Below are 25743 nucleotides of genomic sequence, written 5' to 3' on the forward strand. Positions count from 1 at the left end.
GTCAGGGGGCATGCATGGCAGGTGGGCCCTGGTTTTACAGGAGTGGCACGGAAGCAGCCAGTGGGGGCTGGGCGGGGTGCAGCCCTTGCGGAGACAGAGACCCGCCCTGGGAGGCAGGGACAGTGGCAGGAGGACCTAGAATTTGCCTGCAGGCCTGACCTGCAAGAGGTCAGCTCCTCCCTGGCAGCAGATGGCCTTTCCGGGACTCCCCAGGAGAAGGGTTTGGCTTTGTGGCCTGGCCATTGGGTGAGTGAGGAGGCAAATGCTGCCAAAGGAAATGGCTGAGCATCCCCGGAAAAGGGGGCCCTCAGGGGCCAAGTGTTACCTGGCGCAGAGACCCGGGCCACCCCACCGGCCTCCTCTGGGCTTCCCACAGCAGGGATGACCCTCGGGGTCTCACCTGGCTGTGCCCGCAATGTGGAGTGCAGGCCGCGCCCTCAGGCGGTGCCCGGCACCTCCAGTCGCGCCACGAAGGCTGTGCGGAGCCCCCAGGGTTTGGGCAGGACGGGGGCCTGGATAACGCACCGCACAGGGCAAGGCCTGCGCGGGGGAGGCAGCCCTGGCCCGGGCTGGGAGCCGGCGAGGTGGCCGGCAAGGCGGCAGGGGTGCGGCGCGGGTGGCCAGAGCGCCTGTCCAGCCCCCTGCGCGCGGCCCGGTGCGGCGCCCGGCGGGAGGGTCGGGTCCCCCAGGCGGCGGCAGGGCCAGGCCCGGCTCGCTAAGCGCTGGGGCGGCCGGGGGACCGCTGTCCCCCGCCTCTGTGCCGGGCGAGGCCCCCCTCGCATCGGGCCGCCTCCCGGGCGGCGCGGCGGGCGCGATGGCCGCACCTGGACCCGCCAAGCGCCCAAGCCTGGCCCCGCCGGGCCCTGCCTGGCGCGCTCCCCCCGGCCCCCCCCCCCCCGCCCGGCGGCTCCGCCCCGGCCCGCCCCTGCCCGGCGGCTCCGCCCCGGCCCGCCCCGCGCGCGGTCGGCCGCGGTCCCCGGCGCCCGCGAGCCAGGCCGGCGCCCGCGCGCTGCCAGCAGCTCCTGCCGGGCTCGCCGCGGCGGGCCATGCCCCGGGCTCCGGCGGCGGCGCGCACCCCGGCCCGGCCATGAGGAGCGGCGCGGAGCGCAGGGGCAGCAGCGCGGCCGCGCCCCCCGGCTCGCCGCCCCCCGGCCGCGCGCGCCCCGCCGGCCCCGACGCGCCCCCGGCCCCCGCGCCGCCCGCCGCCGGCCTGGCCCGGGCCCGGGACGCCGGCGAGGCCCGCGCGCAGCCGCGCCCCCTGTTCGCCTGGAGCAAGTGGAAGAAGCGCATGAGCTCGGGCATGTCCATGTCGGCGGCCGCGGCCCGCAGGCCGGTGTTTGACGACCGCGAGGACGGTGAGCGGCGCGCGCTGCGGGGGCGCGGCCGGGCGGGGGCTCCCCGCCGTCTCCAAGGAAACCCGGGCGACGCCCGCGGGCCCACGCGCGGGGCGCTGGTCCGCGCGCTCCCTCCGGGGTGCCGCGGGCGGGGCGGGCGGGGGGGGGGCGGTGAGGGCGCGCCCCGCCGGCCCGACCCGACCCCGGCTGGGCGCAGGGCGTGGGGTGCGCCTCCCTCTCGGAGGCCGCGGGCGGGGCTGCTTCGCTCGGTGATGTCCGTCTGGGTTTGGGAAGGCAGGCCGGTGCCCCACAGGTGCCCCACCCTGGCCCCTCGGGGCAGGCCGCTGGCCAGCAGGGCGGGGGGGGGGGGGCACGTGAAGGACTTGTGCTGGGGTTCCGGGGGGCGAAGACCTGCCTGGGAGCTGTCCGGGCTCAGCCCTCCTGCAGGTGAGGCTGCGCCCAGGGGACAGGTGTCCCTTGAGTGGCCCAGTCCGGTGGGCGCAGGGGACAGGCCGCGGGTGCAGGGCCTGCTGGCCCCCCTGGCCTTGGACTCCCCCAGGACGGGCCGTGGGGGGGCCTTGGCGCCGGGCCCTGGATCCGGCCACCAGCAACACAGCCGCCCACAGATGTCAGGCAGATCATCCAAATGGCACAGCGATGACACATTGGATGTTTTTTGACATTTCTTAAAATAGTTGGTGGAAGATGCAGTTTTCGCTGTCGGCGCCCGCAGAGGCAGGACGGGTCTCCAAAGTCTGGAGCTCACAGCAAAGCCCGAGCTATTTATTTCTGATAAATAATTTAAGCATTATAGGAAATGACACTAGTACGGCCTCGGGCCAGCGTCGGCGCGGCGGCCAAGAGCCAGCCGCCGTCCAGGGCGCTGGGCAGCAGGCGTGGGCAGCAGGCGCTGGCCGCGCGGCCGGACAGGCAGGATGTGTGCAGGCGGCTCGCACTCAGGGGCTGTGGTGGGCACAGACACATGTTTTTGTTTTGACATAAGTAACCAAAGGAAAGCAGTGGGGGGCCGGGAAGCCCCTGCGCCCAGCTTTGGCTGCAGACAGAGGACGTGTCTGAGAGAGGCCGTCGTGTCCAGCCCTGGTGGCAGCCAAGCACTGGTTGGGCCTGAGCCTGCTGTCCAGGGCGGGCCGGCAGGACAGGGAGAAGGAGTCGGGTGGTGCCCCTGACGCTGAAGGGACAGCTCTTGGGGTGCCCCTCCGAGCTCAGCAGTGACTCAAAATCTTGAGGCGCACAGGCTGACCCGCCCTGCCCCTGCCCTGGCCTGGCCTGAGGGCCTGCGGGGCAGGGCCTGCTGTTCCGGGGTGACTTGGGCTCTGCAGGACATGTGTGCCCAGCACCCGTGTGTCCCCAGCCGCGGAGCCCCGTCCCCTGGTGGAGCCCGTGGCTGGCCGTGGCCGGCCCATCCTCGTGCCCTGCTGTGGGCTGTCTGGGGTCCGCTTCGCCCTCCCCGTCCACATTGCTACCTCGCAGGCTGCGCGTGGCAGGGGGGCTCTCTGGGCCGGGAGCCCACCGCCCACTTAGCAGAGCGGGGCTTGGGGGTCCCGGCCCCATGCTCCGAGGCGTGGGCCTGAGCCCCTCACCCAGCGGCCTTGGAAGCCCTGACTGTGCTGGGACTGGCGCTGGCTGGGACTGCACGGTTGCTATGGCGATGGGAGACCTTCTGATGAATCTTTTAGCTGAAAACACCCAATTAATGTCTCGGATTTGGTGTGTAGAGGGAAGGAGAAAAGGAAAGAAGAGGCCAATCGGACAGAGTCCCAGGTAAACGGCAGCCGAAGGGCACGGCGTGGTGCCCAGCCCCGGGGTGCCCTCTGCCCATGGTGGAGCCTGGCCGAGCCCACCTGGCCTGTGCTTGCACTGTGCTGCCCGCTCTGTCCTCCCCCAGAAGCCCCGGGCTCCCCCCGCCCCTCCACCGGCCCCCCACCCCCCAGCCTCTCCCTGACCTCGGGGGCCATGGGCTTTAGGATTCCACTTGCCCTGGAGGCCGCATAACTGCTGGGCCGGGGCTGGGGTCAGCCACCCTTCGCCCCCACCCCTGGCAGCCCCACGTGCTGCTGCCGCACCTGCTGCTTGGCCACCTGGGGCCTCTGGCCCCGAGTGCCCCGGCCCGCTGGGCGCTGGACCGCACAGCCCAGGGAGGCTGGGGGAGGCGCCCACAGGCCATGCCCGGAGCCACGGGGGAGGGGGGCGGGACGGGCCCGCTCTGGAGTCGCCCTTTCGTAATTGAAAAGGGGGTTGGATTTTTTTGATTACAGAAGCAGATGTATCAATTTTTGAGAGGTTCAGTTTCCTAAAATTGTCCTAAAGAGCAAACCCAACACCCGTGGCCTGCCCGGAGGGAGGCTCTGCAGGCACGTCCCCGAGTCTCACAGTCTCTTCTAGGAATGTAGTCACACTCCAGCCGCGCGGGGCACACTTGTTTCTCCTTGAGGCAGAAATAGGATCCCGCTCCACATGCGGCTCTGCCGGCTGCTGCTTCCGTGGCGCGTCCTGGCCTCGGGGCCGGAGCGCCCTCTGGGCTGAACCCCGGCCGCTGCGCTGGGCTGGCCGGACCCTGGCCGCGCCCCTGCTCTGCATCCTGGCTCGGGTGGACAGACGTCTCTGCCCGCTCCCCGCGCGCACAGCTCGGGATGGCGTCTGCCCGCGCGCCTTCGTACTGGGGTGACATCCCGGGAGCCGGCCCCCCGCGCCCTCGAGGAGGACGACCAGCTGGGCTGGGGCCCCAGACCGCGCTCTCGGGCGGGCGGCCAGGGGAGGCTGCTCCTGGAGCTCTGGGGGCTACCGGCCGGGCGGGGTGTGGGGTGGCGATGCCTCGGGGCGCCTGGTCACCCCAGGCCTGGCGTTGCTGCGGAGATCGCCCTCTGGGCTCTCGTGTTCAGGACCCAGCTCTGCCCGAGGGGCTCCTGGCCCGTGTGGGGGATACCAGTTCTGAAGCTTTCCCCCGACCGGCCGTGATCGCCTGGCGGAGCCGGTTTGCTGCGTGGGGTCTGCGGTCCTGGTGCCAGGCCTGCCCCAGCCCTGGGCTCACCCCGTGTGCCCGCCAGCCCGCCCCCGCTCATTCCCTGCAGTGCGGCCTCCTGGAGCTGGGAGTGGGTCCTGGGCCCCCGGAGTCGCGCTGGCGCTTGCAGGAGGCTAAACCTTTCACCCTGTCAGGTCTCCTGGACTCGGAGCTGCTGTTCTGGGACCCCCCAGAGCCGCAGGGCGGGGTGCATGATGGCGCTGGGGTGCAGGGCTGACCCCGGGGGCCAGCGGCCTGACCAGTGGGGGCCTGGGCAGGCTGCTCAGGGCAGGGCATGGCCAAAGGGCCAGACCCGGCTCTTAGACAGGGGGTCACAGTGTGGCTACGCAGGGGAGGGTGAGCAGGGGCCAACTGGGGAGGTGCTCGGTCACCGAGCTGACGCCCCAGGCCATGTGGAAACAGCCCAGGCCCCATGGCGCCCGTCGGTGGACAAGGCCCCGCTGTGCCGTGCTTTGGCGCATGGTCACGCACCGCCGGCGCCCCTGCTCCTGCCACACCCCTGCTGTGGCCCCCGGCCCAAGGTGGCCCAGGGCCCCGCTCCTGTGAGTCGAAAGGAGCCTTGCGGGGTCTGGCGAGCAGCTGCAGTTGAATGTGCGGCTGCTCGGGACCAAGATGGCGGCGCGTGGTCCTTGAGTCTAGCAGGCCCGCGGCCTGGCTCCTGCCCCGTGGTGTGGGCTTGGGCTTTGGGGCGCGGGAGGGCTGGGGGAGGCCTTCCGTGCGGCCAGGCTTGGGCGGATGGCCAGGGGAGCGGTCTCGGTGACCGGAACCTGGCGGCCACAGGCGCGGGGCCCCTCCAGCCAGCGGAGGCTGGCGTGGCTGGGGCCGGGTGGGCCTGGGTCTGCGGCCCTCGTTCCTGGACCCCGGGGCGGGCCTTGGGGCGGCCTTTCTCTCCATGGCCGGCGAGGCTGGACTCGGGACCTGCTGTCACACTTTTCTGTGTGACAAATGTCAGCTCTGTGTGTCTATCCATCTGGTTGTGCCTTAAAAATGCTAAAAATAAGCCGGTTTTCTTTGAAAAATGCCACCACCCCGCCTTGCCGCCAAGCAGAACCGAGAGGATGGTTGCTGGGTGGGGTGGGGGCCCTGGGATCTTGTGGACACACGGGGCCGGGTCTGGTGTGGGCCCACACCATGTCCACAAGTCCAGGCGTGTCCCCTGGCCAGAGCCCAGTTGTCCTTGCTTCTCCGGCCGGCCGGCCCAAGCTGTGCAGGGGGATCTGCTGGCTGGGCCTGAGGGGCACGTCACCTCCCAGAGGCCATCCTGGGCCCCGGCCCCCTCAGGACTGCGGGCAGCGGGACGGGCCGGCACCACCAAATGCTGCTGTTAAAAGCCTCCGGACTGCTGTGCCCGGTCCTCCCCGCTGGCCTGGGCTGTCACTCCCCTGGGCGCTGGTAGGTGGGGCCCAGGGGCAGGGGAGGCCTGGAGCTGCCCACCCACCCGCCTCAGCCGACCTGCACCCTGACCCCACTGTGCCAGCCGCCCGGCTGCCACTCACGCCTCGTAATTTCAGTTCTGGAGCGAAGGAGGCGGAGGTGGGGTCAGAGTCACCCCCAATGTATTAAAAATAGGACCCGAGCGCATTCCTGTTCTTGCAGGGACTCACACGGGCTCTAGAAGGTCTCTCGGCTTCCTCACAACCCCCGCTCCTCTCTCTGCCGCAGGGGCCTCTGCCGGTGGGCTGGCTGCTGCCCACCCTGGCGCCCTCCCTGGGCCCTGGCCAGCCGGCCTTGGCGCATCCCGCAGGGGGACCGCTTGCGGGCCCTCGGGGTGTCCGTGTGGCCGCCATTCCTTTCCTCTCTTTGCTCCTGGTGCCAGGTCTCTGGTGCCGCGGAAACCTCAGCTTCCCCGGTGGAAGGCGCGTTGGTGGACGTGCCTGTGCCTGAGAGAGCAGAGGGGGACGCGGAAGGCAGAGGAGAGACGCGGGCAGGGCCTGGGCACCGTCCCGGGTGTGTGCCGACACCAGGGCGGCTGTGGGCAGCGGGAGCCAGAGCAGACATGCTGAGGGGCGGCGGGGGCTCCCCGATATCAGGGGACAATTGCTGTGTGCCCCTGGAACCAGTGGGGACACTGTTGGTACAGTGTCCAGTGTCCACTGTACCCAGCTGCACTGGATACAGCAGGGAAGAGGAGTAGATGCAGTGGGGAGAGGCTCAGGTGGACGCTGCGCCTAGGCCCTGCCTTTGTCCCCAGCAGGTGACGGCCACTCACCCTGTCCCAGGCTGTCCCCGGGGGCGGCACCTTCTCCAGGCTGCCCTGGGGTCTGTCAGGGTCCCTGACACTGTGGGGGTGCACGCGGGCGCCAGCCTCAGCCCCGCGTCTGTGGTGACCGCTCCCCGGGTGTGGCCGGCCTGCCGTGGCTATGAATGGCGGCCTCCACTCAGACGTGGCCTGGTTTGGATGATGGACGACGTGGCTGCCCTTCTAGCCCAGACTCTGTCGCCGGTGCAAGCTCGGTTTCCTTCAGAGCTTTGTATTATGTAACGCAAAGTGACAAGAAAAACTATTAAGAAATTCAGCGTCTTATGTAACCCCGGCCCTGATGTGACAGGCACTTTGAGTTTCACGTCACTTTCCAGCCCTCTCTGGGGTCCGCACAGAACACGCACTTCACAGACCCCCTCGTGGCCTGCCTGGAGCCGGGCCGGAGAAGCTGTGAAGCCGCAGAGGCCTCGAGCCCAGGCCCGGCCCTGAGCCCAGCGTCGTGCTGCGGGCAGCGGCCAGCGTCGGGACGCACCCGAGACACAGCCAGCTGCACAGCAGCCATCGCCCGCGATTATGGGGTGACCCGGAGCTGGGGAGCCAGGGGACCCAGGAGGGGGAGCCCCAGGAGAGAGGGGAGCCCGATTCCGGGGCAATATCCTCCTCCCTCTTCTGCCCTAAGGAGCTGGGTGGGCGCCTCTTGGGGAGCCCGGTCTGTCCCGCTGTGGCTGTTGGCTTAGACTCCTCCAGAGCAGCTCAGACAGCAGCCTCGGGGCACGTGGCAGGTGTGGGAACGGGGGGAGCCCCCAGGCACCAGAGTCCACAGCCCCCACGGTTTCCCCTTGCTCCTGCTTAGCACCCCTCCTTCTCGCTTGGGACCCCTCCACCGCCCCGGGGCCCCCCAGGGCACGAGGGCCCACGTGGTGCTTGTCACTCTTTAGGCTCCTCTGGGCCGTGACCAGTTCCCAGACATTCCTGGTTTGGGGTGACTTTGGCTATTTTGAGGATCGCAGCTCAGGCTTTTGTAGAATGCCCATCAGTTGGGGTTTTTCTGAGTTTTTCACGTTGAGGCTGAGCGCAGGGGACGTGAGCTGCCCGCGGCAGAGTAGCCCTGCCCCCAGCCCCGCGCCGCGCTCGCCGTCCACCCCCTGGCCGCCCGGACCTGGTGCCTGGAGGCCATGCCGTCGGGCTACTGCCCTCCTGTGCCATGGGAGGGGGCCCCTGCACTTAGGGTTCTGTGTCCCCTCCCTGGCTGGGGTGTCTACGTAAAATAGCTGGAACTCTGCCGACTTGTCTTCCCATCCGCCCTGTTTCCAGCCACGCGCCTGTCAGGGTGACGCTGGCATCTGCCTCGTGCTGGGCTGTACCCACACGCCGCGCTCCTGGCTCTCGCTGGCCGTGGCCTGGGGCTCTTGACTCAGCGCCCGCATCCCCTGGCTTTCTGCAAGATGGGACTGCTGAGGCTTCTTTCTGGGTACGAGGAGCTCATCCCTGAGCTCAGCCACTGGGCCCACCACAAACGTTGGCTGACCACCCGGGATCAGCCACTGCAAGGAGACCCGGTCCTGCCAGGGGGACGGTTCCAGGAACCAAGGCCCCAGGAGAGGCTGTTAGAGAACAGAGCTGAACCCATGACCACCCCAGTGAGCGAGCAGGGTGGGGGCACTCGCTGTGCTCTGGCCTGGTGGCTGCGGGCAAAAACACTACGAACGCGTACGGTGCTTTGGACACCTCAGGGGAGAGCACAGTGTGACCCCAGAGCCACTGAACCCACAGTGGCCGGCCATGCTCCCTGTGACCCTGCTTGGTCCTGTGCCCCACCCACATCAGACATGGCCGCTTGGAGACCCAGATGGATCAAGACCAAAACAAGACCCGCCCCTAATCTTGTCCGACACAGACAAAACCGTGACAGTCATTGGAGCCCCAGTGGCCAGCCAGGATGGGTCCTGGCGGATATGAAGGTGTCACTTTGGGGCCCCTGTCACCCACTCTCTGCCCCAGGAGACTTAGTGAGATGCCCGCCTCTAGAGCCTGCTCCTGCCTCCGACAGCGCCAGGCCTGTTGCTCAGACCCCCGACTGCCCGGCCCGCTGGACGGCGGGTCCGGCCACAGGCTATTGGTGGTGGGTTGGGCTGGGAGCCACTGACTTTGCAACCCAGTAACTGTGTCCCTGGCGTGGGCCATGCGGGACGTGACATGTGTGCAGAGACACGGGCAGGGGTGCGCACGCAGCTGGGCCAGACTGGTGTCCGTGGTGGTCCAGCGTGGGCAGGGCAGGGTGGGTAGGGCTCCCAACTTCCAGCAGCCCCTCGAGAGAACCGTGTCCTTGATGTCTCTGGACCTTCCCCCCAATTCCTCTGGAGGCAGGAGTTGCCCCCATGGCCCCGAAGAGCCCAGGCAGACCCCAGCTCCGTTGTCAGGCCGACTTCTCCACCCGCAGCAGAACCTGCCCCTCGACCCTCCCGCATCCCTCCCCTCTCATGGCTCCCAGGACCCCGCGGAGCCCCACCCAGCCTGGCCAGCCCCTCTGGGCCCTGAGCGGAGGCCTCCCTCCCTCCCTCCCTCCCCAGCTACACTCACGCACTGGCGATCGCTCTGCTTCAAATACCACCCATATGCCAGCTACTCCCAAATCTGCATCCCAGCCGGGCCCTGCCTCCCACATTCACTTTTCTGTCCAGTCTGACTTGACACCCCCACGCGTGCCTCTCAGACACCTCAGGCTTCTGCCTCTGCCTCCGCATGCTCTGAGGCCCGTGGTGCCCACATGCTCCCAGAGCCTGCCCTCCCGGGGCGCCAGCCCAGCTCTCTGCAGCGGCGCCCGAGCCCTGGGCCTCCCAGCTGCGATCATTTCCGTCCTGATGAGGACAGAGACGACGCGGGGGGGCCGGTGCGATGGGGCGGGGGGTTGGCTGACTGCAGGCACCCGCCTCGGGTCTGGGCTGGGCCTGGTGGGGCAGTGGCTCCTGCCGGGGCCTCCTCAGGACCGGCCCTCACAGGCTGAGCCTCGCGGCTCCTGAGGAAGCTGGAGGGGGGAGCCGGTAGGGGCCGCCGCGGATCGCACCCTGGCCAGGCGGCTCGGCCATGCTGATGTCCGGAGGGTGAGGGGCTGGCACGGGCGCCCAGCAGCCAGGTGTGACGTCACTCGTGCCGGCGAGCACAGTGTCCGGCAGCGCCCAGCTGCTCTCCTGGGACCGCATCACGCCACTCTGCACCGAGGCCAGGAGCCCGGGCCACTTGGCGTCATCGGGAGACGCCCGCCAGGTCCTGCGCCCCCAGGCCGAGGCTGGCTCCTCCCTTGCAGCGGGTCCAAAGGGGCACAGGGGAGCTCTGGCCTCGAGGGGGTCCCAGCAGCCAGACCCCGCCCCCAGCACCTGGGAGGCACCTGCCCAGTGGCGGCCAGGCCCTGCCTCAGGGGAGGCGTCCTGTGGGTGTGTCCAGTGGACTCAGAAACTTCAGATTCCTTTTAATTAAGGAAAAAGCAAAGCCCCAGAGAGCCGCTGGCGCCTGCAGTAATTGAATGGCCGGGGAGTCCCGCTCGGCACTCTCGGCCGCGCCTCCGGCGGCCTTGCCTCTGCCCTGAGCTGGGCCGCAGCCGGGCGCCCTGGGCGGTGGCTGCAGGACCGCTGGGTTGGCCAGGCCCTCGGGGCAGCTCGGGGAGGATGCCCCGGCTCTGCACGCCCATAGGCGCGAGCTTGTGGGGCTTGGGGGTGCCTGGGGCAGCTGGCTTCGTAGGGGTGTGAGGAAGCCGTTCTCACAGATGTGGGGACAGGTGGCCGTCGGGCCTGGGAGAGGCGATACCGGTGTGTGCGCCCGAGTCCACGTGCCGGTGCCCGGGGTGCAGGCGTGGGGCCGGGGCTGGGCGGGGGCGGGGGGCGCGAGGCGAGGCGGCCGAGGTCAGGTGGCGGTGCGGGGGCCCCGCGCGGGACTGCGGGTGCGGGGCCTCCGGTTCGCAGGCCGGCCCCGATGCGGCGGTTTATGTCTGATGCTCCTGGGAGCGGCGTCATTTTTATGGTATTAATTTTAGATTTTAAAATTGCCAGTACTTAGAAATACAGTCAGCCCTTCCATCCAGCCTCACCGGAGTGTGGTTTACACAAACCCACGGGCGTAGGAACGCGGCTGCGCGAGTCCCGACGACGGCCGGTCCCTGCGGCCGGTCCCCTGCGGCCAGTCATCTGCGGCCAGTCATCTGCGGCCAGTCATCTGCGGCCGGTCCCCTGCGGCCGGTCCCCTGCGGCCGGTCCCCTGCGGCCGGCCAGGGGGCGGCTTTCATTTCGACGCAGTTCAGTCCCATCCACTTTTCCCTCGTGGCCTGTCCTCGCGTCTTTCTAGGAAATGCTCGTCCGACCCACGGGGACAGAGATTGTCTCATGAGCCTGGAATGTTCACGGCGGTGACTCAGCCCTCGCTTCCGCGCCCCTCGCGGTGTGTGTGCCCACGTGGGGTCCTCGCCAGGCCCCGGCCCTCCCCGCCTTCCCTTCCCCGCCCCCCCCCCCCCCCCGCTACCCCCCGCCCCTCCTTTCGCATCAGGGACGTCCCTGCCGCCGCCGCCAGCGCCCTCTGCTCACAGGCCGGCCCTGCGCCAGCTCCGCGGCCGCCGGCCCTTCTGTTCTGATAGCGTCGCTTGAAGATTGGCCTGGAGGGCAGACGTGCTTGTCTCCAACTTGGTTCTTCCTTTTCAAAATCACTTTCCCTCGTCCAGATCCTTTGCTTCTCCGTATAGTTTAGAAGCAGCTTGTCAGCCCCCGAAATGTGCCGGCTGAGCTGTGAGGAGGTCGGGCGCCCCCGCCACGTCCCATCGAAGCGGGCGGCTGTTACCCCCAAGGCCTCGCCCGTCACCAGCGGCAGCGTCTGCTCCCTGGACGCCAGCCTGTGCGCCCTGCTCACCGAGCCCTGCCGTGTCCGCTGCCCTGCTGGACGGCGGCCCAGGCTGTATGCGGCCGGCCTGGGCGCGGCCCCGGTGTGTGGGGGGGCGGAGAGGCGCATTCTCCCCTCTGCCGCCCAGAGGGGTCCTCCTTGCGGTCTGCAGCCCAGCCCCGGGCGCTGGACAGCACGTCTGGGTGCGGGCCCCTGGGTGGACGTCTGTCTGCTCCGAGTCGGGCGCCATCCCCAAGTTGCCGAGAGGCTGGGAGGCTGCGGAGCCGCCAGGGCTTGGCAGCAAGCCCAGGACTGGAGACTCCCCCGCCCACTCTGCAGTCAGACCCCGGCGCCCCGTCCACGGCCGCCCTCGGCCTTGGCCCCGCTGCCCGAGAGGGGAGTCCGCCCCGTCCTCCCAAGGGCGGCACTGTGGGCCAGGGCTGGGCGGGAGGCCCACCTCGGGACACTGTGGGCTCCCCGCAGAGTGTGTGGGTGCATTGGGACCATCTGGGCTGTGGGGGCGGGAGGGGTGGCAGCTGGTGGCTCCTGCACATAGCCATGGCCGCCAGACTGGTGGCGCTGGGGCTTCTGCTGCCTGCTCGGTGCTGGCACCCCAAGCTCTCTGCGTCCTGCTCTCCTCGGCTGGCCGCAGCCATCAGGGTGCAGGGAACAGGTGGCTCTCCCATGCTTCTAGCACCTTCTCCCAGCGGTCCACTCCTGACGCCCACACCCCCTATCTGCTCCAGGGTGCCACCTGCTGCCTCCCTCTTCCCCTCGGGCCCCGCAGTCTCTGGCCCAGATCCAGGCCCTCTGCAGCAGTGAGTCCCAGGGGAAGGGGTGTCTGGGAGATGGTCACGAGTGAGGAAGTGCAGCTTGGACACTGGTCAGTGTGGCGGGGCGTCCAGGCCTGCAAGCTCTGCCTGCCTGGCACCTGCCCTCCAGCTGCGCTGACCTGGGGCTGCCGGGTGCGCTGGCCCAGGGGCCCTCCCGGGGCACTGCACGGCTCACAGAAGAGACCCACTGGGCTGTGGGGCAGCCAGGCCCAGGCCTCATTGACCAGTATGTCAGGGGCCCTAAGGGGCCTGAGCCCGTCAGGTAAAGGGCTCGGGGCACAGGCTTGGGCAGGTGCCCCAACTTCAGCCTGAGGAAGTCGCTGGGAGGACCCACCAAGGAGAGTCGGCCCCAGGGCCCCTCCAGCTGGCCACTGAGGCCCTCTCCCCGGGGTCTGTTTCACTGACCTGCAGCCCACGCTCTCCGAGGCCTGGCAAGAGCCCGCGGAGCAGCACACTGCCCTCCCTGCGGCCGGGCCCTCGTGTGGCCCCAGTGCCCAGCCGGCCCTGTAGCCCCGGGCACCTGGCCAGGGCTTCCTCCTGGCCACAGACTGGGGCTCCCGCACGATGCCTTGGCCCAGTTCAGTCCTGCGGGCGCTTATTTCTGGAAACGAGACAGAAGGCAGCGTCTGAGCGCAGAACCTGCCTGCCCTGAGTCGCTGGCTTGGCCCCAAATAGGTCTGTCCGGGAAGCTGACCCGCCTGTGAGCTGGAAGGGCGGGGGGAGGAGGGCGAGCTGGGCGGGATGGGGACACATGGCTGGCCGGGGGAAGGGGTGTCTGGGAGATGGTCACGAGTGAGGAAGTGCAGCTTGGACACTGGTCAGTGTGGCGGGGCGTCCGCCTGGGGGCCCAGGGTCTGCCTGGGCCTGTGCCTGGACATGGGCCATGGGCTGGCCGCCTTGCAGGGTCACACGGCGCCCACTCGGCGCCCCCGGCCCAAGGGCCCAGCCTCTCGCCCCGCGGGCTCACTGTCCCGGCCCCCAGCAGCGCCGACTGTCTCTGCCACCCCAGCTGCGCCCACTGTGCTCCCTGCGGGCAAGCTCGAGGTGCCGGGCCAGACAGGCCGGCTCACTCCCCTCCCGCGGGCCTCCCCCCTTAGGGCGATGTGCATGCCCCCAGGGGCTGGGACCTGAATCCCCAGGCAGATGGGGTCCCCTGGAAACCTCCTTTCCCACCAGAGCCCCCACCTGCGCTTGCTGCACAGCTGGGGGGGCACGCGGTTGGCGTCTCTGCTGCTCCCGCTGTCGCTCCTGGCCGGACTGGTGTGTGGCCGGGCGGACATGGCCTGGCACCCTCGGGGTCACCCGGGGCCCATGTTGACGAGTTCACGTGACTGGTCTCGCTCTCCATGGGGTGCCATCTTGCCCCCGGGGCCGGCACCCCACAGCCTCCATGGGGGTGGAGGTGGTGCCCTGAGGCCCAGCGGACGGGGGACCCGCGGGCATGGTGCTGGCAGCACGGGGCCCGGGGCCGGCTGCCCCGGCCTGGAGGGAGCCCGGTCTGCCTGGAGGTTCTCGGTCCCTGGCCAGGGTGTGTCTGGCCCTGCTCTCTCCGGTGCCGCACTGGGCCCGGGCCACTCCGTCCTGACCTGCCTTCCCGGGAGGGGAGCAGACCCTCTCCATACGGGTCTGCAGACAGGCGGAGGGGGGCGCCCCAGGCCGTGGGCAGCACCGCGGCGGGCAGCTGGCTCAGCCCGGTCAGGACGTGGTCAGCACATGTCCCGCAAAACCCACAGCCGCCGGTGACGGGTCCTGGATAGCCGCTTCCCTCCAAGACGACATGCAAAACGAGCTGCAGCTGCCGGGGAAGCGCTTCCCTGCGCGGGGCTGCATCAGCCTCCCGTCCCCGTCCCCGCACGGCGGACTCGCGGACTCCACGGCACCAGGGCCACCCCGTGCAGACCAGCCTGGCCAGCAGCCGCGCCCTGGGGCCGGGCTCGCAGGTGCGCGCTGGGAAGGCCGGCTTGGGCGGGAGGCCTTGACCCGGTGGGCTGAGCCTGCTCCTGGCGCCGGGGAGCCGGGCCCGCCGGTGCGGGTGGTCTCCGGGGTCCTTTCAGCCACACCCTCCTCCTCTGGGGTCCCTAGGGTCCCTGTGCATTTCAGCATCCCCAGACTTAGCATCCGGCCCACCTGCAGAGGAACGTCCAGCGGACATGGGCGCACAGGATGGGCCTGCCCCGGTCTCTGCACCTGCTCCATCCTCCCTCCTCCGTCCCTGCGGCGAGCCTCCGCCGGGCGCCCCCAGACAGCGACAGTCACCACGGGTCTGCCCGGCCTCGGAGCCAGGGCCTCGGAGCTGCTGGGCGATGCCGTTAGGGACCCCAGATGCCCCCCTCTGCTGTCCTCGTGCGGGCTGGCGGCAGCAGGGACCTTGCTCTTGGGGCCTCGTGTAGTTGCCAGTGGGTAGGGGTTGTGGACCGCATGGACGGAGGGGGCCCGGGGCCACTCTGGCCTCCAGGACAGTTTGCCCTGCCTCCAGGTGGATGGGGAGGTGGCTGCCGGGCTGGCAGCGCCCACCTGTGAGCAGGCAAGGGGCAGGGACACTGTCTACCCGCTGCTGGGGGCCGCCCGGCAGTGCCCGGGGATACTAAATGGCCACGAGGCCCAGGCTCTCCTGGACGCTCTTCCCAGGACCAGCCCCGCCCTGCACAGCCCGGCGCCTCTCCCGCCGCCAGGAGGCCTGGCCAGTCAGACTCCCGGGCGCCCCCTCCACAGCCCAGATGCTGCCCATCCCAGAGACGCCCCGGCTCTGGACGTGCACACACACACACACACACACCCCACACACACCTCACACATACCACACACACACACACCACATACACCTCACACACCACACACCCCCGACATACCCCACACACACCTCACACACCACACCCCACACACACCACACACACCACATACCTCACATACCACACCCCACACACACCTCACACACCCCGCACACCCCACACACACCACACCCAACACACACCACACACCTCACATATACCACACACACCACACCCCACACACACCACATACCTCACACACACCACATACCTCACACACCACACCCCACACACCTCACACACCCTGCACACCCCACACACCCCACACACACCACACCCCTCACACACACCACACCCCTCACACACACCTCACCCCTCACACACACCACACACACACTCTCCACACACAGAACACACACACTCTCCACACACACACCTCACACATACCACACACACACACACCACACACATACCTCACACACCACACCCCACACACACCACATACCTCACACACACCACACCCCACACACACCACATACCTCATACAACACACATACCACACACCACACACACACACCTCGCACACCCCACATACACCACACCCCACACACCTCACACACACAACACACACCTCACACACATACCTCACACATACCATACACATACACCACACACACCTCACACGCCACACACCACCCACACACCCCACACACACCTCACACACACCACATACCTCACACACCACACATACACATCTCGCACACCCCACATACACCACATCCCACACCACACACCTCACACACACAACACATACCTCATACACACACTTACCACACATACCACACACACCACACACACGCCACACACACACACATCATAGACACCACACGCCACAAACACGTGCAGGCACACACATATTGAGGTGCCTGAGCTGGGGGGGTGCACTGCGCTGTGGGGCATCTGGTGTCTGGGGCGTGGCCTAGGCGGGGCGTCCTCCCCGGAGCTGGGCCGCGTCCCTGATTCGCTGCTGTCTGGAGCTGGTGCCCCGCCTGGGCCCCAAGATGAAGCCTCAGCTGCCACCACCCCCGCGGGCTGAGCAGGTGTCCCGGCGGGGGTCCAGGGGCTGTCCGCTGCGCCTCCCGCCCGGTGGCAGAGAGCATTTGGGGCTCAGCGCTCTGCGCCCCGAGCCGGGCTGTGCTCAGCTGTGTCTGTGAGTGCCAGGCGGGCCGGGGCCTGGCGGGAGCCCTGGGGTCCTGGAGGCGGCCCCACTATAGGTGCCGGTGGGGCCGAGGCCCCATGGATCTCTGGGGCGGGGGAGACAGCTGCCGGGCCTAGACCCCGTGTCTGGAGGCCCCGTGGGCCCAGCCCGGAGACGCGCCATCGATCTGGCAGTTGCCACTAATTTGGGCGGCTCAGGCACTTTCTGAGGCGTCAGCTCAGAGCAGACATGTCTCAGCTGACCCGGACGCACAGGCCAGGCTCGGCGCCAGCCCCTGCAGCCTCCGCTCCCCTCCCCACGGGCCCTGGACTCCAGGCACCTGAGCCAGGATTGCTCTGGAAGCCCAGCACGAGGCCTCAGCTGTGTCTGGGCCGGGGCCGTGCCCACTGGGTCTGGGCCAGGGTGCAGCTTGTTGCCCTCTGGCTGGCTGGGAACAGGGCACAGGGGCAGGCCTCTGCAGGGGCCACAGGGGCCTGGCCCCCATCTGCCACTGCCACGACGGGGTGGGGACCAGGGGACAGGTGGGGCGCCTACTGGGTCCTCCAGACTTGCAGGCACACTCCGCCGGCATCCAGGTGCCCAGGCGTGGCCATACCAGCTCCAGGCCCCGCCGGGTGGAGGAGTCAGGCAGAGGCCAGAGCGGGTACCCCCCACCCCGTTCACCTCCTGCCTGGCGTCAAGGACATGCAGGGAGGGAAGTGTGACTCGGGCCTGCAAGGCCTGGCTGTTGGGAGGCCAGCCCCGGCGCTGCCCCCGCCCATGGTCCGCAGGACAGTTGGTCGCCCCCTCCGGCCCAGCACCCTCCCCTACACAGCCACGTCCAGCCCTCACCAGCCACTCTGAGGCCTGAGAGTGGTGAGGACCGGGTGGCTTCGTGGCATCTGAGGTCACGTCCAGTGGCCAGCCCTGCCATGGTGTCTGCACGCAGCTGGCGGGGCCCGGGAGTGGCCTGTGGCCCGAGGCTCATCCCGTGAGCCCACGGCCGCGTCAGCACTGGCGCCTGGTCCAGGACAGACCTTGCTGGACAGTCCCTGCTTCAGGGGTCCCGCGGGAGCAGGGCTGGCAGGCCGGGGCTGGGCGCTCAGCTGTGTGTCTTCTCCGAGCCGGAGGCGCCGGCCGGGTGCCGGGAGACACCCCGGTCAGCGTGGGAAGCTGCAGGGCGAGGGCTCCATCTCCGCGGAGTGTGGCTCAGGTGCCACGGGTCTATTTTCGCTCCCGTGGCCCATCTTGGCTCGCTTCCCGGGGGGACCACGAGACTCGGCGGGGGTGGGCGCCAGGGCCACCTGCCCTCTGTGGCACGGAGGTCCACCCACACCCAGAGGGCGGGCGCTGGCCCTGCTGAGCCCAGCCGTGCCTGACCCTGGGCGTCGTGGCTGCAGCGGGCGGAGCCTGGCCCCCACCTCCAGCCGGCGCGAGCTCTGGTGGTCCTTGCGGAGCCCGCCTTTGTCCCGGCGCCCGTGGCCCCGGCCTTCCCCAAGGGCCTGGCGGGCGAGGCTGCCCATGTCCGGCTGGGCGTGCCCAGGCCCTCCACCCCAGCAGCGTCTGTCTCTCGCACCGGGCCAGGCCCACAGGCCACCGGGTGCCTCCGGACAGCCCCTGCCTCTCTCTGCAGCTTGGCGCCAGGGAGGGGAGACTGGAGGAGCTGAGGGGGGGCCGCGGCTGTCTGGCTGCTGGGGCAGGGTGTGAGGGTGCCGGGCTCATGAGGTGTGGCCGAGGAGGTCAGGACGCACCCCTCACCTTGGCCCTGGGCTCCCTAAGACCCACTCCCACTGCTCGCTGGGCACCCACCACAGCGCGGCCTAGTGAGAGCCCCCTGGAGGAGTGCAGCACCCCAGTTCCCCAGCACCCAGCAACACCCAGCATTCAGCACCCCCAGCATCCAGGCACCCCTAGCACCTGGCACCCCGGCGCCGCAGGAGGCTCAGCTTCAGGACCGCAGGGACGCCAGGTGCTCCGTTACACAGACGGGAGGGGGGCCCGGCCCCACTGTCTCCCAAATGTCAGCTCCAAGGGCGTCTGTGACCTCGTCGAAGTAGCAGGCCCTGCCCCTTGTCTCCCCGGCAGGCTTGTTTGCGGGGGCAGCGTCGGCCCCAGGCACACCCCCGCCTCTGGGACCCAGCCTGGGCTCCCTCGGGTCTGTGCTGAAGGCCCCCCGCAGCCACCCTTCCAGCAGGCGGACGCCGGGGCTCCGGGGAGCAGGCCCTGCATGGGGCTGAGTGCGGGGCGTCAGGGCCTGTGCCCCTGCGACAGTGCAGGGCCTTCCCGCTGCCCAGTCTGTCCCCCACAGGGGGCGCGAGGGGCACTGTGGGCTCCGGCTCCGGCAGAGGGTTCAGGACCCGGGCCCTGCGGTGGGGGGCCTGGACTTCAGGCAGGAGTGGGGTCCTCGGCCCCGAGAACCCCCAGGCCTAGCGGACGGGGTCTCAGTTTGGCGGGAAGGGGCTTGGGCTCGGCGGCTGGGTCTGGGCGGCTGCCCCTGAGTGGGGTCCTCACGGGGCCTGCCTGGGCCGCCTCCCCCTGACGGGGCCTTGCTCCAGTGTCTGCCCCAGCCCGCGCCTGCCCTGCGTTCCCGGGCCCCGTGGCCACGCCGGCCTCCCGTCCCCGGGGGCAGAACGGAAGGTGGTGCTGGGAGGCCGCCCGGCACTGCCCCGTCCTGCCAGGAGGGGCCTGGTCCCGGCTTCCCCCGCGCCCCCCGTGCCTGCCGCGCGCTGCGCCCCCGCCCCTCCCCTGCAGCCGGAGTCCAGCATTTGCGCGCGTCTTTAAAACCGGTGGTCGTTTTGGCCGCGCCCCTGCTGACCCGGGCCCAGAGGCGTGCTGGCCACAGCGGGGAGCCTGAGGCTGCTGCCCTCGAGGGGACGTGACCCTTCAGCCCCAGCCTCTGTGTGCCCCCAAGCCCCCCGGCTGCTGATTTAGGGTGTTCATGGGATCCTAGCCAGCTCAGCAGCCCCCGGGCGCTGTGGGCCCCTCCTCACCCCAACCCTCGGGACCAGCGGCCTTTCCTCCCCCGCAGCAGGAAGGGAGAGGGTGCGAGGCCTCTGCTCACCCTCCTCCCGGGAGGGGCTCTGGAGGTGGCGAGGTGTCGGGGCAGCCTGAGGGGGTGCCTGGCGGGCCCAGCTTTCCTCCACCTCACCCACCGCCCTCTGCTTTTTTGCAGTGAACTTTGACCACTTCCAGATCCTGCGGGCCATTGGGAAGGGCAGCTTTGGCAAGGTAGGCGGAGCGGCTGTCCACAGGCGCTGGAGAGGCTGGACTGGCCGGCGGCTGAGAGTGGGCCTGAGGGGCCGTGTCGTCCAGCCCAGCTCGGGTCCAGTAGCTCGGCAGGGAGCTGAGGGCCCAGAAGGCACAGTGCCAGGCCCGAGCCCGCCCATGGGGTCCTGAGGCTGGTTTGCAGAGCTGCCCCCTAGTCGGAGCCGCTGGCTGGGGCCTGATGCGAGCGTTCTGGAAGCTGCTCTGGGTGTGGCCGGCACTGTCCAGAGCCATGCTGGCGGGAGGCTGGCTGCACCTGTGGCTGGACCCCCCAGGACACTCGTGGCAGGTCGGACGTGGCGTTCGGGGCCCTGTCCCTGCTGGCGTGCTCTCCTCTCCCCTGCTGGAGTGGCTGGCAGCCTGGCAACACCAGGACCGGGCGACCACAACCGCAGAGGCTGCGCCCTCTGAGGGTCACATTAGCACAGGGGCCTTGCTTGGTGAGACTGACTGGACAGTGGCCTCTGCCCGTGCATCTGTCCAGCGGACGGGTAGCTGTCCAGTTCAGCCCAGGAGCTGTCAGGGCTGGGGCCTGCTGGGGGGTAGCTTGTTCACCGCAGACGCGCTGTGAGGCAGCCGGCACCTCCTAGGTGGGGTCCTGTGCCCAGGCTGGGCTCGGGGCCGTGTGGACAGATGGGCGCTGGGAGGGAGGTCGCCAGATGCCTGTCTAACACCCTTCCTGGGGCTGCTGCTCCCGGCTCCCTGCCTGCCCGCAGGTTTGGGGAAAAGCTGTGGAAGGTCTTGCCGTAAGTGACGCGTGTTGGGGGCTGCGCTCCGGGAGAGGCGGCGCGCCGGGAGGTGCTGGGGGTGCGGCCCGGGCTGGTGTCCGCTAGGATGCCCGGAGGTTCCTTCCAGGCCACCTGCCTCTCGGCGAGGCACTTGGGGGCCTCCTGCCCCCTCGGGTTCCAGACCCTCCACCCCTCCCGCCCCCACCCCTCTTCTGTTACCGGAGAGGGAGGCTTGGGACCCTCAGGAAGCCCCTCCCAGCCGGGGCGGCCGCAGGACTCGGTGGGGAGGCCTGACCTGAGGCCCCGCTACGGTCACTGGCCGGGTCTCCCTCTGGGCACTGGGCCCCTGGACTCTGAGTGAGTTTCCTTGGCCACAGGCCTCCTAGTCTGCGCCTCTCCCTCCTCGGCCGGGGGCCGGGCGGTCGGCGGTGCAGGTGGGGGGCTGCGGGGGGCTGCGGGGGCTGCGGGGGGCTGCGGGGGCTGCGGGGGGGGTGCGAAGGCCCGGGCCCGCGAATAGCACCTCCAGGCGGGCTCCCGGGGCCTCTCCGCCATGCCCGCCCCTCCAGAGGGTCTGGGGTGGCGGCTCCGCCGGACCCCGAGCGCCGCCGAGCCCTCGCCCCCCGCAGGTGTGCATCGTGCAGAAGCGGGACACGGAGAAGATGTTCGCCATGAAGTACATGAGCAAGCAGCAGTGCATCGAGCGCGACGAGGTGCGCAACGTGTTCCGGGAGCTGGAGATCCTGCAGGAGATCGAGCACGTCTTCCTCGTGAACCTCTGGTGAGCAACGCCGCCCTCGCCGGCCCCGCCCCGCCCCGCCCCGCCCCGCCCCGCCCCGGCCCCGCCCCCAGACCACGCCCCCACCCGGCCCCGCCCCGCCCTCGACCCGGCCCCGCCCCCAGACCATGGCCCCGCCCCCATGTCCCACCCCGCCCCCTCGACCCGGCCCCGCCCCGCCCCGCCCCGCGACCCTCCCAGCACCGCCCGGGCGCTCCCCGCGCCGCACTGGGTTCAGGTGGGTCTCCCCGCTGGACGCCGGCTTCTCTGCGGAGTAAGACCCAGGGGTCTCCCCAAGACGGGGGCTCCCCATAACGGGTCCTCCCGAACAGCCCCAGCACAGCGCGCGCCGCGTCCTCCCGACACGGGGCCGCCCAGGTCCGCCCAACACGGGGACCCTGCGTGGGAGTGGGCCTGGGCAGCACCCCGGGGCGCCCCCGTGGGGGGGCGCGGGCGGCTCCTGGGCGGGCGTCCAGGAGTCCCAGCGCGCCGGGCCCGCGCCCACAGGTACTCCTTCCAGGACGAGGAGGACATGTTCATGGTGGTCGACCTGCTGCTGGGCGGGGACCTGCGCTACCACCTGCAGCAGAACGTGCAGTTCTCCGAGGACACGGTGCGGCTGTACATCTGCGAGCTGGCGCTGGCCCTGGACTACCTGCGCGGCCAGCACATCATCCACAGGTGTGCGCGGCCCCTCCGCGCCCGGCGTGTCTGGGCCCGGCTCGAGGCCGCCCCGGGGGCCTCCGGGCTGCGCCCGGCCCTGCCCTGCCCGGCCCCGGGAGCCAGTCCCCTCGACGGGAGCTTAACGCCGAGGAGCCCGGGCGGACCCGCGGCGCGCTCGCGACCCCCAAGGCCGGCGGAGGCGACAGGTGTCCTGCCTGGGGACCCGCTCTGGGCGCCCGGGGGAGTTGAGGCCCCGCGGGAGGGGAGAGACCGCCTGGGTCCGGCGAAGGCGGCTCCTCGGTCCCGCGGGGCCTCCGGAGCCGGCCGGGGCTGGCGGAGGCGCTGCCCGGACAGCCGACCTGCGCCAGCTCTGGAAGCCCGCGTGGACGGGCGGCCGCCGGCCCGGCTCCGCGGCAGGGTCCTCGTGGGACCCCGAGTCGGGAGCCGGCGGGTTTCGGAACCGCTCTGCTCTCCCTCCAGAGACGTGAAGCCTGACAACATCCTCCTGGATGAGCAAGGTGGGCGGCGGACGCGGGGCGGGTGTGGGGGCAGCCCTGCCCAGGGGCCACTGTCCTGGGACGTCATGCTGTCCCTCCCCAAAGGACACGCCCACCTGACGGACTTCAACATCGCCACCATCATCAAGGACGGGGAGCGCGCGACCGCGCTGGCGGGGACCAAGCCCTACATGGGTGAGTGTGCCCCGGTGGGGCGGGTGGGTGCGGTGGGGCTCAGGGTGCTGCCCCCACCCACGCGGCCTGGGGCTGGGTCTGGACGGGGGTCTCAGGGAAGGACTGACCGGCCACAGGCCTGCAGTGGGGGTGCTCACTGCCCCTCCTTCCCTGGAAGCTCCGGAGATCTTCCAGTCTTTCGTCAACGGGGGGACCGGCTACTCCTTTGAGGTGGACTGGTGGTCGGTGGGGGTGATGGCCTACGAGCTGCTGCGTGGATGGGTACGCCCCCTCCCCACCCGAGCCAGCCCCACTGGGAGGGAGCAGCCCTGGCCCCGGGTGTCCCTGGGGTCTGCACGCTGGCCTCTGGGTGTGGACAGGGTGGACAGCCCTCGGGGGCGGGGCCTCCCCATGGCTTCCCACGAGAGCCTTACACGGGCCCCTGAGGCTGCCCGGCAGCTGTGAGGAGGCTGGGGCTGCATCGGCCTCAAATGGCCCCCAGCCCCTGGGGGCCTCGGCCTTGAGGCAGGCGCCCTCCTGGCCCTCCGGAGTCACCCCTCGGGCCTGGGCGGCCGGGTGACGTGCTGCGTCCTGCCCCAGAGGCCCTATGACATCCACGCCAGCAACGCCGTGGAGACCCTGGTGCAGCTGTTCAGCACTGCCAGCGTCCAGTACGCCCCCACCTGGTCCAAGGACATGGTGGCCCTGCTGCGGAAGGTGAGGGGCAGCGCCGTGGAGAGCCCGGCCGGACTGGGAGGGGCGGCTGGTTCGGGGCCTGCGGCCTTTCGCGGGAGTCAGGTGCTCGGCCGGCCGCAGCCGCCCCGGCCGCTGACCCCGCAGGGCCCTCCTGCCGCCCCAGGTGCCTCTGGGTCCCGGGTGTGGACGGACAGACCAGGCCTGCCCAGGCGGCCCGCCTGGAGCCGGCGCCCCTGTCCTCACCGGCCGGCGGGCGGGCGTGTCCCCCGGCGGGGCAGGCCTGGTCCCCGCGGGCTGACGCGGCCTCGTTCCAGCTCCTGTCCGTGAACCCCACGCACCGCTGCGCCAGCCTCCGGGACATCCAGGCGGTGCCCTCCATGGCCGACGTGCTGTGGGACCAGCTGAGCGAGAAGAAGGTGGAGCCCGGCTTCGTGCCCAACGTGAGCCGCGGGCGGGGCGGGGCGGGGCGGGGCGGGGCGGGGCGGGGCGGCGGGGGCGGGGGCGGCGGGGCCCCGGCGGGGGGTCCTTGAGGGGGTCTTGAGGGGTGGGTGGGGAGTGGCAGGGGGCGGGGTGCTGTGCAGGTGGGCGGGTCCGGGGGCGGGGCGAGACGGGGGGGGGCGGGCGAGGGGGGATCCTTGCGGGGGGGCGGGGTCCTTGCGGGGTGGGGGGCGAGGGGGCGGGGTCCTGGCGGGTGGGGGGCGGGGGGAGGGGTGCTGGCAGGGTAGGCGGGGCGCGGCGGGAGGGGGCGCGGTGGGGGCGGGGACGAGGGGGCTCCTTGCGGGGCGGGGTCCTGGCGGGGCGGGGCCGCGGGCGGGGGTGGGGGCGCAGCCGGCCGAGCGCTGCCCCCCGCAGAAAGGCCGCCTGCACTGCGACCCCACGTTCGAGCTGGAGGAGATGATCCTGGAGTCGCGGCCGCTGCACAAGAAGAAGAAGCGCCTGGCCAAGACGCGCTCGCGGGACAGCAGCAGGGACGGCTCCCAGTCGGTGCGCGCGCGGGCGGGCGCGCGGGCGCGGGCGGGCGGGCGCGGGTTCGGGCCCGGCTGACGGCGTGTCGCGCAGGAGCACGACTACCTGCAGGACTGCCTGGACGCCATCCAGCAGGACTTCGTCATCTTCAACAGAGAGAGGTGAGTGGCGCGGCCCCGGCGGGGTCCCCAGCGCGGCGCCTTGGGCGGGCGCGGCAGGTGCGCCCCGGGCCCCAGGACGGTCTTCCCTGGCAGAGCCGTCCCCGGCGGCGGGGCGGAGGGCACAGCTGGCGGAGGGCACAGCTGGCGGAGGGCACAGCTGGCGGAGGGCACAGCTGGCCGGCAGGCCCGGGAGCTGCCGGCGCGCGCGGTGCTGGGGGCAGGAGGCCGGCGCTGCCCGGCGCTGCCCTGTGCTGCCGGCGAGCAGGACGCCGCAGGCGCGGCGTGGGCACACTCAGCTCTGTGCGGGTAAGGCGGCGGCAGGCTGTTGGCAGCCTGGCGCGGGGCCCAGCGGGGAGCTTGGCTCCTGCTCCTTCAGCTTCTGGCTGCAGGTGGGCGGAGGTCACCTCCCACCCCCACTCCCGCCCAGCTGGGCCAGGAGGAGGCCTCATTGGGCGGAGCTGGCCTAGGGCCCTGGGCAAGATGTGGGCACTTGGTACGGTTTGAGGGACACTGCCCAGGGCCTGGGCCCAGCAGGACTGTGGCAGGGCCCGTGTGTGCTTCCCCGCCAGGCTGAAGAGGACCCAGGACCCCGCGCCCGAGCCCCTGCCCGAGGCCGGGGGTGCCAGCGAGCCCTTGGCGGACCCCGACCCGCACCCAGGCCGGCCCTCCTGCAGCACTGCCTGCCACTCTGGCGGGAGCAGCTAGGCCGCCTGCCCTCCGGGACTTCACTCAGGTTGCTCTGGAGACCAGGCCTCGGCGAGGGGCAGCCAGGGGCCCAGCGCCCTGGCCACACCTTCACGACCGCCTGGGCGCCAAGCCCGCGGGCTCCAGACAGACTTGCCCACGGTGTGGGCGGGGCCCGGGGGGCCTGCGCGTGGAGTGGGGGGAAGCCCCCCCATGTGCAAGCCTCGCCCCTTCCCTGCACCCCACTGCCTTCGGAGCAGGGTGCGCCCGGACTGCGGGTCTCCTGCACCCCCGCGGGGGGTCTTGGCGGGGAGAATGTTTATAGAGATGCAAACTGTTCCAGCCACTCCTGCCGCCTCTGTATGGTCTTCACTGCGCATCGTGGCATGGGAGCCGCCTGGTGTCGCCCGCCCGGCCTGAGCCTGGATCATGGGGCGCCGGTGGGCAAGGCCCTGTACCCCACGGCCTGGGCGGGGACCCACAGGGAGGGGCTGTGGTCGGGAGCCAACCCGGCACTCTCCTTCTGGAAGGTTCTGAGGCCCGTCTGGATCGGGTCCTGCGGCGGCGTGGGGACAGGCCAGCCGTTCTGTGGGTGGAGATGGGGCTGCTTAGGCAGCCCCCACGGCCCACGTGGCCTGTCAGGCCGCGCTGCCCCCTCTCTGGGTGGCCGGGGCCTGGTCCTCAGACTGAGCGGAGGCCTCCCAGGCAGCCTCTCCCTGACCCGGGGCTGAGACCCGCAGGGCCCTCCGGCCCCTGCGCTGTCTCTGGGGCAGCCTTGGGCTGGGGCGCAGGCTCCAGGGCCCTCCCTGAAGGGCAGGGCCCTCATTCCCCAGCCCGCAGGGCTGTCACTGCCAGGTGGGCTGGGGTTCACGGCCAGCGTCACGGCCAGCATGAAGCGT

The 25743-nt window shown here is 70.6% G+C and overlaps 1 protein-coding gene across 1 annotated transcript; it reads left to right on the top strand.

Moving 5' to 3' along the window:
• The first annotated feature begins 1087 nt into the window (after positions 1-1087).
• Positions 1088-25182, top strand: STK32C (serine/threonine kinase 32C). Its single transcript, XM_037495921.2, has 12 exons — positions 1088-1355; positions 19409-19464; positions 20855-21006; positions 21511-21684; positions 22147-22184; positions 22269-22358; positions 22516-22619; positions 22938-23054; positions 23348-23473; positions 23886-24017; positions 24093-24160; positions 24730-25182. The coding sequence occupies exons 1-12, from the start codon at positions 1088-1090 to the stop codon at positions 24863-24865; spliced, it is 1461 nt and encodes a 486-aa protein (XP_037351818.1). The 3' UTR covers positions 24866-25182.
• Positions 25183-25743: the final 561 nt, after the last annotated feature.

Source organism: Talpa occidentalis, unplaced genomic scaffold (genome assembly GCF_014898055.3).
Source record: "Talpa occidentalis isolate TD23 unplaced genomic scaffold, MPIMG_talOcc4v2.1 talOcc4.8, whole genome shotgun sequence".
Classification (NCBI taxonomy): Eukaryota; Metazoa; Chordata; class Mammalia; order Eulipotyphla; family Talpidae; genus Talpa; species Talpa occidentalis.

Coding starts and splice junctions, on each gene's coding strand:
- STK32C (XM_037495921.2), top strand. CDS start 1,088: ATGAGGAGCGGCGCGGAGCGCAGGGGCAGCAGCGCGGCCGCGCCCCCC. Junction 21,685..22,146: donor GGCCAGCACATCATCCACAG/GTGTGCGCGGCC, acceptor CTCTCCCTCCAG/AGACGTGAAGCCTGACAACA. Junction 23,055..23,347: donor TGGTGGCCCTGCTGCGGAAG/GTGAGGGGCAGC, acceptor GCCTCGTTCCAG/CTCCTGTCCGTGAACCCCAC.